The sequence below is a fragment of the Nyctereutes procyonoides genome, unplaced genomic scaffold (assembly GCF_905146905.1).
Source record: "Nyctereutes procyonoides isolate TBG_1078 unplaced genomic scaffold, NYPRO_anot_genome, whole genome shotgun sequence".
NCBI classification, from domain to species: Eukaryota; Metazoa; Chordata; class Mammalia; order Carnivora; family Canidae; genus Nyctereutes; species Nyctereutes procyonoides.
This window is the reverse complement of record NW_026575135.1, coordinates 62,040,982-62,056,713: the sequence shown is the minus strand read 5'-3', so window position 1 is coordinate 62,056,713 and position 15,732 is coordinate 62,040,982. Positions and strand designations below refer to the sequence as shown.

At 39.7% G+C, this 15,732-nt stretch overlaps 2 protein-coding genes across 7 annotated transcripts in view; both read left to right on the top strand.

Moving 5' to 3' along the window:
* The window catches only part of LOC129494628 (uncharacterized), a gene marked incomplete at its 5' end in the record, with an annotated part of 613,327 nt that overhangs the window by 416,775 nt on the left and 180,820 nt on the right, over nucleotides 1-15,732 (top strand).
* Nucleotides 1-15,732, top strand: part of SNCAIP (synuclein alpha interacting protein) — a 148,654-nt gene that overhangs the window by 108,034 nt on the left and 24,888 nt on the right. For 5 of the 6 annotated variants that reach the window (XM_055302158.1, XM_055302160.1, XM_055302157.1 and 2 more), the window contains exons 4-6: nucleotides 1,215-2,083; nucleotides 3,731-3,910; nucleotides 9,472-9,585. In XM_055302158.1, coding sequence (XP_055158133.1) covers nucleotides 1,215-2,083; nucleotides 3,731-3,910; nucleotides 9,472-9,585 — 1,163 coding nt within the window. The remainder of the gene's footprint in view (nucleotides 1-1,214; nucleotides 2,084-3,730; nucleotides 3,911-9,471; nucleotides 9,586-15,732) is intronic. The other variant, XM_055302163.1, reaches the window with a different exon arrangement.

Sequence of the window (15,732 nt, the reverse complement as noted above, 5' to 3'; positions counted from 1 at the left end):
GAGACCCATGTTCTGTCATCCTGCTCCAGGAGAAGGCACACGGTAGCCTTCCATGAGGCTAATCGAGAGAGATGGTGGTCTTATCTGTAACCTCCAGATGCATTGCTGTTTCACAGTATCATCCTCCATCTCTACCAGACACTTACTCAAATGCAAACCAATCTTAAAGCTTTGCAGAAAAATGAGAAGAGAAAGAAGAAAGAAAGAAAGAAAGAAAGAAAGAAAGAAAGAAAGAAAGAAAGAAAGAAAGAAAGAAAGAAAGAAAAGAAAGAAAGAAAGAAAGAAAGAAAGAAAGAAAGAAGAAAAGAGAAAGAAAAGAAAAGGAAAGGAAAAGGAAAGGAAAGGAAAAGAAAAAAAAAGAAAGAAAAGAAAAGAAAGAAAAGAAAAGAAAGAAAAGAAAAGAAAGAAAAGAAAAGAAAAGAAAGAAAAGAAAAGAAAGAAAAGAAAAGAAAAGAAAAGAAAAGAAAAGAAAAGAAAAGAAAAGAAAAGAAAAGAAAAGAAGAAGCAAGCCTAACCTACGCATCTCGCTCTCCTTTTGCAACCTTCCCCTCCTGGTGGTTCCCAGCATTGCCAACACTGGAAGGGCAGCCTGGAATCTTACAGCAGGGTTCCTTTGTGAAATGTTAATACATTGTGTTGCTCTGTCACATACCAGAGAGCACTGGGAAATGCCCCTGAGCGATGGTTCAGTGGGAGACACATCTGTGGTAGACAATCGCTCAATGGGTCACAATTTCAGTTTGCCTAGTATTAAATAATTTACCCCATCTTTATGTGGGACTTCTTAATCTTTAGGGGTACACAGATACATATGTATGCATGTGCTCGTGTGTGCGTACATTCCTCCCCTCCCCAAACTAGTTTGGAAGTTCATTTAACACAGAGGATCCAACCTCCCATTTCTGTTTTTCAGGGTGGTGACAAGTATCATAATCCTTCCAAAGAAGAATAGTTATCCAGAGAATGAACCTACAAATCTGTTTTTTGCTTTTTTCCATGATTACTCCTTTAATAAATTTTCAGCCATTAGGCCATAATTTTTATCACTCACTATTTTCCAGTGGTAAGGATAAACTGGTTTATGTATGCGTTTCCTCTTAAGTCGTACCCTTAGGGGCTTTCTATGAACATAATGTGAGTGGATTACACCTGCCTGCGTGACCAAGATATCTTCAGTGTTTCCATTTAATATTCTCTTATTTATTTCTAAACAGTTTCTAGCTCGAGCTGGAATTGCAACGTGTCAGCACTGATTACAAACACGCAAAAGCCCACAGGAATCGCGGATGTGTACAGTAAGTTCCGGCCTGTGAAGCGAGTTTCCCCACTGAAACATCAACCAGAGACTCTGGAGAACAATGAAAGTGATGACCAGAAGAACCAGAAGGTGGAATACCAGAAAGGGGGTGATCCCGACCCAGGCCCCCAACCTGAGGAGCTCAGCCCTGGAGATGGAGAAAATGGTCCCCAGAGTAAGAGCAGCGAGCCCAGCACCTTGCTGGGGGAACTGGAGCATTATGACCTTGACATGGATGAGATTCTGGATGTGCCTTACATTAAATCCAGTCAACAGCTTGCCTCTTTCACCAAGGTGACTTCAGATAAGAGAATTTTGGGTTTGTGCACAACCATCAATGGCCTTTCTGGCAAAGCCTGCTCTCCTGGAAGTGCTGAGAGCTCACCATCCAACATGACACCATTCTGTGTTCTTTCTCCTGTGAAAAGCCCTCACTTGAGAAAAGCATCCTCTGTCATCAGAGACCAGCCAAAGCTCTCCACAGAAGAGTCTGAGAGCTCGCCACCTCTGGTGAAGTGTGGCTCTGCATATGAGCCTGAAAACCAGAGTAAGGACTTCCTAAACAAGACCTTCAGTGATCCTCATGGTCAAAAACGCGAGAAGGCAACGCCAGACTGCCAGCTCAGGGCCTTCCATATGCAGTCCTCAGCCACAGAACCCAAACTAGAAGAGCAGATTGGGGGTGGGAACTGGACCAGCTCCCAAGGCCCGGAAGAAAGGAGTGAATATCTGAAAAAAGTGAAAAGCATCTTGAACATTGTTAAGGAAGGACAGATATCTCTCTTGGTAAGTACGATCTAATTCAGATCTAGAAACTCCAGTTTTACCGGCTCCATTCATGAGTAACAGAATGATGATGCTTTGTTCCCATTCTTGCTTCATCTTTACTCATAGCTTCAGCTAAATGATGTGTCTTTGGGATTCTAAAAATGCAAAGTTAGGAGATTAACACAGGGGGAAACAAATGGCTATAGAGGGAGTGTTACTCTGCTTTAACTATGCACGAATTTGCCTGGAATAGGACTCATAATCTAAAACAAAAACAAAACTGAGCCCAGCCCTTGCTTTAATGTGAATCGTCATGTCTTTCTGTTCCCTATTCAAATGGTTCCCAGTGCGCTCACTCAGGTACTTGTGGGTATGTCAGTTCCTTGTTGATGGTGGACCTGCCAGATACATGAACAGAGGGTCTTCTGTTCTATCCCGATCATTATTCAGAAGAGTTGGACCAGGAAGTTGAAAGCATTTGCAGATAGAAGCTTACCCTAGAGCTTGGCTGCCCTCTGACCTACATTGAGTTTTTACTAGATTCCAGCTCTGTGTGTCTAGGGAGCATGAAGAAGCTTTTCCAAAGGCTCTGGTCACAAAGTTAACGTGATGTAAGAAAAGTCTGTTCTGCTTAGGCTCAGAGAGAGCTCAACTGAAATCACACTCCATCTGCCTGCATTGTTCTTTTCTGGCTTCCAGACTTGGATCAAACAGTAGCAAGCCTGGGCTGATACTATGATGTTAATTAAGGTCTCACTCAAGAAAATCATTACATCTTGGCAGTGCGATTCCACTTAGGGTAAAGCCATGCAGAGATAAGTACAATGTGCCTGGTCTATTATCACAAATCTTAACTATTGTCATAGGATGAGAAGATTAAACAATTTTACTTTTAAAAAGTAATAAAACATTTTTTTTCTCCTGAAAATAGCTTTTCCATTTCTCTTAGTTCTTCTTCTCTTTTCTCTCTCTGGTTCATTCTTTTCTTCTGTCCATCCCATGTTTTCACGTTTCCCAAATGGTAACACCTCACAACTCACCCAGCAGTCTCTATCCACCATGTCATATGCAGGGAACTAAGCTTCACTAGAGGTGAGAACTCTAATGGTTGGGTTTGGCCTCAGGGTACCCCAGGGTCTGTTTGGGGTGAAAGTATTCTGGAAATACCCCATGGTAGCTCTGATTGTGACAACCATCAGATAGCTTGCAATCAAAGCCAATTCTCAGTTGTTCAAGGCAAACCAGATGGTTGAGAGAAGTAGTTCCTTCATTCAACAAACCTACAACAGAGGATAAAACACAGTCTGGCTGTCAGCACTTAGCAGTCGAGTGGAGTAGACAGAGAGGGAACTTGCCAATTACCATAAATGTCATTGTAGTTGTTTAGAAAGCCAGCTTGGAGCCTCTGCAAGCTTACTGACCTAGCCCTTACCAGGTCTCCCAGGAAGATAAGCCCCTTGAGAATTCATGTTCTAAAGGACAATATAGCAAAAACTGTAATGGAGAGTCATTAAAATTAATAGTAGGGAATTCTGACTTATTAAACACTCAGGATTGCCACCAGAACTTCTGGAAGCTCATCTCTTCCTCCCAGTGCCCACAGCAAAACCCCCACAGCATATTCTGATTATTGACTTAAGTGTTCTAACCTTACTGTTTGTACAGCCACACCTCGCTGCCGACAACCTAGACAAAATTCACGACGAAAGTGGCAACAATCTCCTACATGTGGCCGCATCACAGGGACATGCAGAATGTCTCCAGCACCTCACGTCTTTGATGGGAGAAGATTGCCTCAGTGAGCGAAATGCAGAGAAGCTGACTCCAGCGGGCCTGGCCATCAAGGTGATTGGTTGGGGGTTGGGACCAGCCACAGCTAAAAGTTGGATTTCTGTTTTTGAAGATTCCTAGTGAGTTAAGTTGCAGAAATGCGTATAGGGAGAGAGTAGCATGATATACCAAGCAAATGGCAAATGAGCATACTACATTTAAAGAGAGTAATCATTTCGGTTACAACTGCTTTGAGCTTTGGAGACTACATTCCAATTTATCGTGCAATGAGGGTAAGCTTCAAATCAGCTAATAAAGGGAAAGGAAAATGATCTATTGTGGTTCTCAGAACTTTTGTTATTCATAGTGACTGCAATTTAGATTTTTAACCACACCTGGATTTATCTGAGGCTGTTTCATTTTTTCCTAATGTGAGTATAATGAGAGAGACAAATGAGGAAAAGGTGTATTTTAAGGAATGATAGCTCTCAGGAGTATTTCAGATCCTAAGGCAGGCTTCTAATGGATCACATCTGAAGTTTAAATGTCTTCAGTACCAAGAGTTGTTCAGAATGTCAGAGCTGAGTTTTGAGCTTAATGTCGACTGGGATAGAGTTAAAACTTAGAAACTGTGAGTCAGGGAAACATGGACTTTTATAGCACTGCAGTGAGGGCCTCTGTAAAACATAACACATCACTAGAAGTTTAGCTATTAAACTACAATTACTTTTAAGATCTTTGGCAAATAAATGTAAAATTCAGTCATATTTATGAAGAAGCCAGAAGTTCAGGGAAATATAATACATCTTGTGCTTCTGCATATGTGCTCTGCTTTACATAATAGTTATGTCTTCTACAGGCTGAATAATCATAATTTTTAGAAATGGAATTATTTTGAAATTTACTAGAGGAACTTGCTAGTTAAAGAAATGTACTTAGGAATTCACTGAAGAACATGCTACATTTGAAAAAATGATTGCTCTCCTACCCCTAACATATCTTTTATGCAAATCTGAATTTTTGCATCTTTAATTTATTTACCATTCAGTGAATTTTTTAAAGATTTTATTTATTCATTTGAGAGAGAGAGAGCATGCACACACACCCAAGCAGGGGGAGAGGGCAAGGGGAGAGGGAAAAGCAGAGTCCCTGCTGAGCAGACAGCCCGATGTGGGCCTTGATTTCGGGACCCTGAGATCATGATATGAAGGCAGATGCTTAACCCACTGAGCCACCAAGGTGCTTCATCATTCAGTAAAGTTTAATGTATTAAAAGTTGCTTTCTGTTTAATTTTACTCAACTATAATGTATTATTTCCAAGATAGTATAGAAAATAATACTTTTTTGATAAAATAAGAAATTTATGACCCTGGTAGATATCACTTTCCTTTAGTGATTGTTCCTATGGCACATTAAGAGCTGAACTGCCCGCAGCAATCATGAAGAAAGAGATATTAGATGCAAAGTCAAAGTGCAGTGTAGTTGAGTTCAACAATGTGTACCAAGTCCACCAGGTACTGTGTTAGGTGATGGCAATACACATTTGAATGAGACACAATCCCTTTTCTTCAGGAGCTGATAGCCGAGTAGGTAGGGCAGGTAAGTTACCAGTAATTCAAGAGCAGGATGGCAAATTCAGGATCTCGTCTTATATCAGAGTCCTGTGGGAAGATAGGGGTTAGATCTGGTCATCAGTAGGTGTGGGTCAGTGATAAAATATTCTTACAATGCCAATAAATGTTGACATTTGTCTTGCTATTTTAGTGTTTATAAAATACAATTCTCATTAGCTTTCCTAACTGCTGTTAGATTATGGAGTATATTGTAGCTGTGTAGTTGGATGAGGAAATTTTTTCTTCACTTATATGCCCTAGTACTTGTTTTCATAGATTAAGAATCTTCAGGGTAGGACAGTACATAAGAAACTTGGTGGTCATTAGGCCAACCCTGGGTATAAACTCCTTCTACGGTATCCATATTGGTAATTCATTCTTAAATTCCTCTAGTCAGCATACTGCTATCACATAATCAGCATGTAAACTTGAACTGCAGTGTTTTTGGTGTTTTTTTTTTTTAATGAAGAATGCATATCAAGCCCATAAGACTCAAAAGTTCTTATGGATTTGGGGTCTCAGATTTTTCATATTTTTAATTCTGAACACAATGATAAAAGAAATGGAAATCTTCTGTTTCTTCATTTAATCTAGAATTTACAAAAGAAGTTAACACAAATATTTTATAGTAAGTGCCACCCCCCTTTGGAAATCTGTCCTGACCCCAATCCTGCCTCAGTCCATTCAATGTAATTTGATAGACATTGGTGAAGTCGAGGGAGTTCTAAGAAGTCATCATTCTTCGGTTTTAGGACCTTGTTTTGAATACCAGTGACCAACTGATGGTGTTTCACCTCATTAAGCATAGTTCTGAGAGCCCAGCTGTCAGTAAAGACAACAAACTTGGTTCAAACAGGCAGAAGTTGCTGAGATTATGTGACTTGGCTGACAGGAAGCAGAGTCAGAGATAGGGTATCAAATAAAAAGATTACCTGAGAAAAGGGGCTTTGAAGGCTTAAGAACACCTCTCCCCTACCCTTAAACTTCTTAAATGGAACATTATAAATTCTTATCAGTTACACTGCAGAATTTATTGAGGGTTTTCTGGGGAACCCAACCTGAGGTACTGTGGCAATCCAGGGCATTTTACTAAGTGCCCTTTGGGAACAGTTAAGGAAAGTAACTGGAAAGAAATCTAAGGTGAGAGCAGTGTGTTTCTAAAATGAGGCAAACACAATCCATTGTTTTAGGAGCTAAACAGACTTGGAGTGAAATAACCTTAGTTTTTTTTTCATTTCTCATTCAGTGCTTCTGATTAAGCTCAAAGATAACATGTTGGTCTGATGAGAAAATGACTTCAAAGCCATAACCTACTGATGTGACTTTTTTTAACATTTAGGGAGTGATCCCAGATTCAGGCAAAAATCTCCTGCTAGAATTTAATAACATTTGTTTTGTTTTGTATTTCTATTTATGGAAAGAGATGTGTTCAAAATCATGGTAGTGATATATTTCCTTCTGCCTTTACAGCAGCATTTTATTATTTAATATACTTATTCAGACATTCCCTTCTTGAATAACTAGACCTAACCGACATCTAACAGAACATTCTATATCCAACAACAGCAGAATACACATTCTCCCCAAATACAGATGTAACATTCTCCAGAATAGGCCATATGTTGGGCCACAGAACAGGTTCAATGAAGATGAAAGGAATGGAATCATACAAAGTATGTCCTTTAACTATAATGAAATGCAATTAGAAATCAGTAACAGAAGGAAATTAGAGATACAAGTATCTGGAACTAACACACTCCAACATAATCATTTATCAAAGAAGAAATTACAAGGGAAACTGAAAAATATTTGGAGATGAATGAAATTGCAGTATATTATCACTTAAGATGCAACTAAAGCAATGCTAAGAGGGAAATTTATAGCCATAAATGCCAGTATTAAAAAAAAGGAATAAGAAAGATCTAAAGTTAATAGCTTAACCTTCTACCTTAAATTTGAAAAAGAAAAGCAAACTACATTCAAAACAAGCAGAGGGAAATAAATTTAAAAATTCAAGGAGAAATAAATGCAGTGGAAAGCAGAAAAAAGAAATAGAAAAAGTCAGCAAAACCAAATCTGGTTCTATGAATAGATTTTTAAAGATCAGTAAACTTTTAGTTAGATTGACCAAGAAAAAAAAGAGGACTCAAGTCATTAAAATCAGGAATATCGCCTTATATTTCTGTGTTCTGTGTAAATGCCAGTCGATAAGAACTGTCTTCCCTAGTAGTTGCTCAGTCCAGTTCCCATTCCTTTCTTTATTCAGAGAGAATGAAGCACATGGTGTCACAGTTTTATTTTAATCCTGGTAGGAAACAGTTGGCATGCTCAAATTATGCAATTTGAAGAACATCTTTAATGAAGGATTCAAATACCAAAGGATGATGGGTGCGGTGTAAGGAGCCCAAGAAGAAAAGTGCAGTATCCTGAAGATCAGAGCAGAACACTATTACCACCTGAGAGCCTGAGGGGCCAGGGAGGGTCACGAGCAATAGAGAGGGCTGAATGGAAGAACTGGCTGATTTTTTACCTTTGACTGGTAGAGGGACACAGCAGCCAACGGCACCCCTGTGGGAGTTGGGAAAGGCAGAAAAAGAGGGGACCTTAAACTCATTCTCCTTTCTTGGTGTCCTGCCCAACATTCTCCATCAGTCAAACCCAGGGGGCAAGGGAGGCAGCCCATACAGACCAACCTCCCATGGCAACAAATAGGGCAGAGGAGGGAGGAGACAAATCCAGTGTGGTACCTGGAAACTATTGAGCACCCACCTGATCCTGGTGGATTTCCCCAATGGAAGAATAGTTTCAGCTTGTGAACAGTTGAGAGCTGACTACTTGAAATCCCACTATCCAAATAAGCGTAGATAAAAAATGAGCAGATTACCTCTTACATCTCATGTCTAGAATAGACTTCCCAGACTCCATGGCATGGTAGCTCTTTTCTCCTGGGCTAAGGCCCCACACTTTGTAAACCAGGAAGGCAGCTGAATGTCTCATTTGTGTTACAAAGGATGTAAGAGAGTGCACTACCAGTAAAAGGTAACAAGTGTTGTATTCTGATGAAGTTCACATGCTTTGTCTTATCTGCTGCTCTCAGTAACTTTATGAGGTAGTTACTACTATCCCTGCCATTTTACAGATGAGAAGACTGAGTATCAGAGAGGAAGCAACTTAGTCAAGGTCTTATAACTAAGTAGTGTTTTAAGGATTTAAATCCATTCAAGTCTGGATCCTAATGACTAAGTTATTTATACATGTCACAGGTGCTTTCCTGGTTTGTACAGTATGGGGGGATCTCAGCATAGGAGGAAAGAGCCAGTGAGGGGACAGAGTCACCGTAGCAGTTGAGCCAGTATAATGTTATTTGCTCTTTCTTTATTTTGGAATCCTACCATTTCAGATTCTCAGGGTTTATAAAAGGCTATTCTAAGAGCTAATGAATAAAGAAATACTGATATATTCATACAATAGAATACTTGTCAGCAACAAGAAAGAACAAACCTTTCATACAAGCAGAAGCTTAGATGAATCTCAAAAGAATGAATACTGAGTGTCATAAGTAAGACCCAGAAGATTACATACTCTGTCTGTTGTGATAGAAATCCCATCACTGGGGCAAAAGTGAAGACCTAAGACCAGAGGAGTCCTAGAAATTTGGGGAAAGGGGAGAATGAAATGTTCTGTATCTTGATTGGAGCAGTAGTCACAAGAGAGTATATATTTGTCAAAAGTCCTCAAACTCTGTATTTAAAAAGGGTAGAGTATATTTTATAGTATACAAATTGTGCCTCAATTTGCCTGATTACAATTATGAAAATGCATTTTAATAAAATTCCCCCAACTGATTTTGAACCATAAGCACAGACCAGAGATAAAACAGATGATATACTACAAATAAATGGAGCCAAATACAAGAACCAAAATTAATGCGATTTCTTCCCTTGGCAAAATTACCATCTATGAGGTGTTTTTCAAACCTGAATTACCTTGAATTTCTTTCTTTCTTCTTCTTTCCAACCTAGAATGGTCAGTTGGAGTGTGTCCGCTGGATGGTGAGTGAAACCGAAGCCATCGCTGAGCTGAGCTGTTCTAAGGATTTCCCAAGCCTGATTCATTACGCAGGTTGCTTTGGCCAGGTAGGAAGAATTTTTAATGATCAGATTTATAAGCCATTATTTCCTTGTAATATATTTTAATGAAAAACATGCTTAAATAACCTAAATATTCCATAATTAAGGTATTGGATAAATAATGAAGCTACATACCTATGATGAAATTTTATGAGAAAACATGGTCATTATATAATATTAAAATGTGTGATACAAAACCATTCATAAAATTTGGTTACCAGCTTTGAATTCTGGAGAGAGAAGAAGAGAAGTAGGTGATAAGACTACAGAAAAAACTGTCACAACATGTTTATAGTAGATATCACTTAGGGTAGAATTAGAAGTGGCTTTTATCTTCTTTTTTGTATTTTTCAGTATTTTTCAAGTTTTCTACGATAAGTGAATTTAATTTTTGTCAAAAGGGAAAATGATAAATTTTCTTGTACCCAACATTAAAGGGGAAATCTTCAGTAAGTCAATAATTAAGGAAGTCTCCCTCTATTAAAAATAAACAAACACAGTAACTATAAATGTGTCTCAGTTACAACCAGTTTCTACAATAGGAAATCCTGGTATGAGTAATTGATGTAGACAGATCACAGTCCAGGGTATGGAGTAAAAAAAATAACCAGTAACTCCCTTTGAGAAGGGTAAGTATAAATTATATATGTATTTTAAATTGGAACCACAAAATGCCAATCTCAGTCTTAAAAAAATAAATAAAGTCAGCACTGTATTAAAATAGATTTAATCATATTTGTTTGTGGCAAAGAAAATTGCTTCTCGTGCATATAACCATATCCCCTTTGGCTTCAAAAACTTTCCCAATGGCAGTAAATTGTGGTATTGTCAACAAGAGATTATGCTTTTTCGAGCATGACAATCTCAAGTTCAAAAAATACCCTTGGAGAATATCACTACAGTCTTTCTCTAGTGGGAGTCCGTGTTAGGTGCTAGCTATTTGGTGCCATGGTGACTTCAGTTATATACATACATATTAATATGTAATGTTTCCAGTATGTGCCAGGCACCAGGCCATTGGGTTTTGCATGCATTATCTGACTTGTTCCTTAAAACAATGCTGTTGGATTCTATTGTTCTTAGCCATTCTGTAGATGAGAGTGAAGAAAGAAATTTAAGTAACTTGCACATGCCTAGGAAGCAGAGATTGCATCTCAGCTGAGACCCTGTGACTAGAAAACCAGATCCTGTTTTGTCTCGCTGACGTAGATAATTTGTTTAGCCTGTTTACAGCAGCATTGATCTAGCTGAGGAAGACTTTTTCACAATGTTAGCTAACAACACACTGTGATACACAGCTCATCAAAGAAGGGAGAACCTGGCACTAAATTTATGAGATGAAGAAAGAAGCAGGAGGAACATTTAAAATCTGTCAACGTTAGGCTGATCTGGAAAAAAAAATTTTTTTCAAAGCCACTATCTTTGAAATAATCACTCCATTCTCTCTGTGTAGTGTCCTTGCAAGCCCCAGCCACAGAATTCTACCAACAACCATAATAGTTAATGAGCATTTGCTAAGGATGCCCTTTTTTGTTGTTTATACTGGCAAGGGGGAGAATAGAATTTTCAAGTGACCAGAAGAATGTCATCACTGATGATCTTCATAAATCATTTTTGGTCTAAAATGGAATGTTATTTATTCCCAGACTGCCTGCATAAATGTTTCATATCTCTGATTTCATTTCGCTCTTCTTTCCTCACAAGGAATTTCAGATACCAGTGGAAAGACTACCTGCACTTTTGGTAGGGCTTGCCAAAGAAAAGGAGGAAAGGATTGCATCACTGTGCTGAGACTCTAAGTAAATAATTGGGCTCCCGGCATTCTTTGTCTTGGGAAATGCTGCTTAATGCATGCCACTTTCTCCGTTCAGCTCTCGCAGTGGGTTTCTCATAATTGTGAACCTACTGGGACAGAACCAAGAGCAGGTGCCCTTTCTGGGACTGGTGGGTGATGGCATGGCCTACTTGACCAGACTCGAGGAAAATACAGAAATGGGTGACCTAATTGAAGAGCCATGTCAGACATTTGCCTCATGCTAGTGTCAGCATCCAGGTGGTTATTTCAAGCTGATAAGCATTGTTAATGACCTTGAGTCCAGTGTGGAGCAAGGCCAGCCCAACAGTGCCCTTAGGAGAGCATTCCTATCCATGTGGAAAGCCTAGAAGCCCTTTAGAGCTGTGAATTCTCTTCTGTCCAGCCATTCTGTGTCCTCCCACAGGCACTTATGTAACAGATAACCTGTGGAGATGCTGAACTTGGAACCAGGACAAGGCTAATATTTTCACAAGGAAGACTATTACCAAAAAGTTTTCTAATGGATTCAGCACATGCAAGTTTTTCGATATCAGGCAGGCACTTGAGCGTGTTCTGGTCTTGTTTCTTGAGTAAATACCTCTGGAAAGGATAGTGCAGAGCAAAATTCCTCTCCTGGTTTATTTTCATTGCCCTCTGCCCCTCATATAGATTTTGAAAGACCGGGCTCTCTCTGACTCCCAATTTGTGTCCTTTTTCTTGTAAAAATGACCTTAAAAACTCCAGTACCACAGGGCAGCCAGCAGTTTTTAGTGGTCTCCTGGAGTGATAGATCTTTGGGTGATTTAATCGATTTTCCTCATCCTGACACATGAAATCTCAGAGGATGCAATTATTTCATGGCCTGATTGTCCAGAGCAGAGGCAGCCATGGGGAGTGCCAAGGCAAAAGCTGTGGAGGAAACTCAAGGATAAAGCAGGAATGGCCTCCAGTCAGCCTGCTTTGCTGTCCCAGGAGAGAGATGTTGCTGGCGAAACAAGTGAGCCAGAATGGTCTCAAGACAGAGCCACCAGCTGTGCAACTGGGGCTGGGTTCTTTCACCACGGAGGTTCCTGCATGCTCATGCCTGCCCCCAGCAAAGCTGTTGCCCTTCACTGCGTAGGGATTCCAGCCCATTCTGCCCTGGACATTATTGGCTCAGTGGACTCTGTGTTACCTTCAAGCATCAAACCTTGTGATTGTTTCAGTCCTGAGTCTTTCCTATGACTTTTGGTAAGGAGATCCTGCTACAGAAACAAGGTCCGTCATAGCATTCGGCATATACCAAGGGCACCTTTGCCTGCGCTGCGTGTGTTCCCCATTTTAAATGTTGGACCTAACGTGGGTGGGTGGGCAGGTACTTTTTGGAAAAAGAAAAGGCTCAGTTCCTATGAATGGTCACAAACAGTGATAGGCATGCTGGCAAGAGGGATTCTTCAACAGGCTACATGTTACTGTTTCTCTGCAATCAAAAAAGCAAGCTATTCTCTTGACTTCTTTCTTTCACCATCCTGGGGTGAAAATCAGGAAACCATGTGGACAGTGCTGTAATTGCAGATGAAAACAAAATAGAAAAGTCTTTGATTAGAATGAGCATCTATCTGCTCTCCAAGGCCAGATCTCTGAAACAGCCTCGGTGACACAGAGCTCCGTGAACCCACAGGATGATGGGCTGTTAACTGTGCTTTCTGTGACCCAAGGGGGTGCCAAATAAGCATGTCCATTACAGAATCAGGGGTCATGGGTCAGTGAGTGGTTGTGGATGTTCATACTCAGTAGAGAGAAAGCAGAGACCTGAAGAACACTGACTCTGTATCTGGGTTTAAATCGTAGCTCTACCACTTACTAGTTTGGTGGCCTTGGAGACATATATTTTTTTTAAAAAAGGAACTATCTCTCTGGATGTCAGTTTTTTCATCTCTAACGTAGAGATAAAAGAACCTGCTTCACCAGGCAGCTCTGAAGACTAAGTAGAAAAAAGCCACATGAAGCGCTGCCCATTGCTGGCACAGAGCAGACATAAATGTTGGTTCTTAGGATTATTGGATGTCTTCCAATTTCCTATTTTTATTGATATCAATATTGTTCAGTTTATGTATTTTACCATAAGTAAAGCATAAGGGAAACTTGGCAAAAAGAATTATTTAGACCTTAACCTATTTAAGAAATCCTTGGATATATTCTTTTTTTCTCACATTTTATTATCTCTGGATTCTCCATTTATCTTATCATAAATGACATCATGAAATTATGGCTTGTCACTTTTTTATACTTCAACATCTCAAAAACCAGACTGAATCCTAGAATTGATAGTGTATTAGATTTGATGATATACGATTGCAGAAAAAGCTGCCTCCTTTAGGACTTAGTTAAACGAAAACTGTAGAGACTATATTGATGCTAGTAATAAACCTATGGCACCCTTTCCAATTACAGTTTTTATTAGACTTTGTCCAGAAAATCTGGTAAATTACATGTTTTAATTGCCTCATTAAACTAATTGCATTGCTGTTAAGAACACAGAAAATACACCAATAAACAGGTCACTGAAAGAGCAGAAAATCCCCAGAAGAGGAAACCAGGACATGAAGGAAGTTTTTAGTCAAGAGATGAAAACTGAATGGATCAATGAGTGTGTGCGTAGATGGGTAAAATGTTAAGTTGGAGAGGCATTCCGTAAAACAGAAATAACACAGAACAGCCTCTCCATCCGTATGACTTCATTGGATGATTTCTGAAAGCAGTACTTATGAGAAAAATAAAAATCAGAAATTATATTCTTGGAGCACCTGAGTGACTCAGTCGGTCAAGAGTCTGCCTTTTGCTCAGGTCATGATCCCAGGGTCCTGGGATGGAGCCCCACATCAGGTTCTCTGCTCAGCAGGGAGTCTTCTCCATCTCCCTCTGCAGCCGCCCCCACCCCCAGCTCTCTCTCTTACTATCTAAAATAAATCAATAAAATACTAAAAAAAAAAAAGAAAAGAAATTACATTCTTCTTTGAACATCTCCCTGACACACACATGCACACATACGCACATGCACATGCACGCACAGGAAGAGAGCACTGAATGTCTAAGAAAGAAGGTAGACTCACTGCATATATATTTAATACACATATGCATTCATAAAGACCCTTCTTAGTTGGAGAAGATAGTTGTATTTATTCTCTTTATTGGCTATTTCTCCTATAAGCCGCTGTTTGAATTATAAGACCATCGATTTCTGCTGGCGTGTTCTCCAGAATCAGAGCAGAAAGCAACATTTCTCTGAGAGTGGATGCTAAATGTGCTTTTACCAGAACCCGAGAATTCAAGAGTTTTTGTTTCCATGAAATTTATCAGTGAACAGATGGATTATGTCGCTTCTTACTAAAGAACATTGCCGGGGCAGCCTGGGTGGCTCAGCGGTTTAGCGCTGCCTTCGGCCCAGGGCCTGATCCTGGAGACCCAGGATCGAGTCCCACGTCAGGCTCCGTGTATGGAGCCTGCTTCTCCCTCTGCCTGTGTCTCTCCTCTGTCTCTCTCTCTCTCTCTCTGTGTCTCTCATGAATAAATAAATAAAGTCTTTAAAAAAATAAAAAATAAAGTACATTGCCAACTTCAGAACACAAAACTGAATTTGGGGTGCTGGGCAAAGACCTTCCTTGTTCTGAACAATAGAATAATGGTTCTTCCTTTATATAAATCTTGCATATTGAATTGGGTAAGATCTCTAATTATAAGGAAGAGTTTTTCATGCCATCAGAAGAAAAGAAGGCAGGTTCTTGAACAATACGAATTAACTTGGAAGAGCATTGGGAGCCAACGCAGCTCTTGCCTCATACAAACCTTGGCCTGTTTGACCAGATTTTCAAGCCACTGCAAAGTCCAGGTCTCTAGATTCTTCTCCATGTTTCTACAAGGGAAAAATTCCTACTCTTTTGAAATACAGTATTCTGCTTCTGACAACCCTGTTATTAAAAGTCAAAACACTGTGAATGATGGCAAAGGGCATCTTCTGTAGAGGTGGAACAGACTTATCCACTTTAATATTAATTGAATCTGAAAAATGTGAAAATATGCCTGACAAGAAGGTATATATAGAATATTTCAAATGATCTTGCAATCCTCTGAACTTGACTTGCTGAAGAAAGGGGCTGCTAGAACATCAGAGAATATATACTTGTCTTCTTTGGCTTTTGGATTTGTCAAACAAGGGTGTTTGAATTGGATAATTCCCTGAAGTCTCTCCCACTCTGCAATTTTAAGATTCCATGACTTAATATCATAGAGCAAGCCAAGTGACCACACGCTTCAGAACAACCCACTGAGGTGGCAGTACTGTCCTTTTTACCTGTCGAGTCATGGCAACCTGCCCTCTT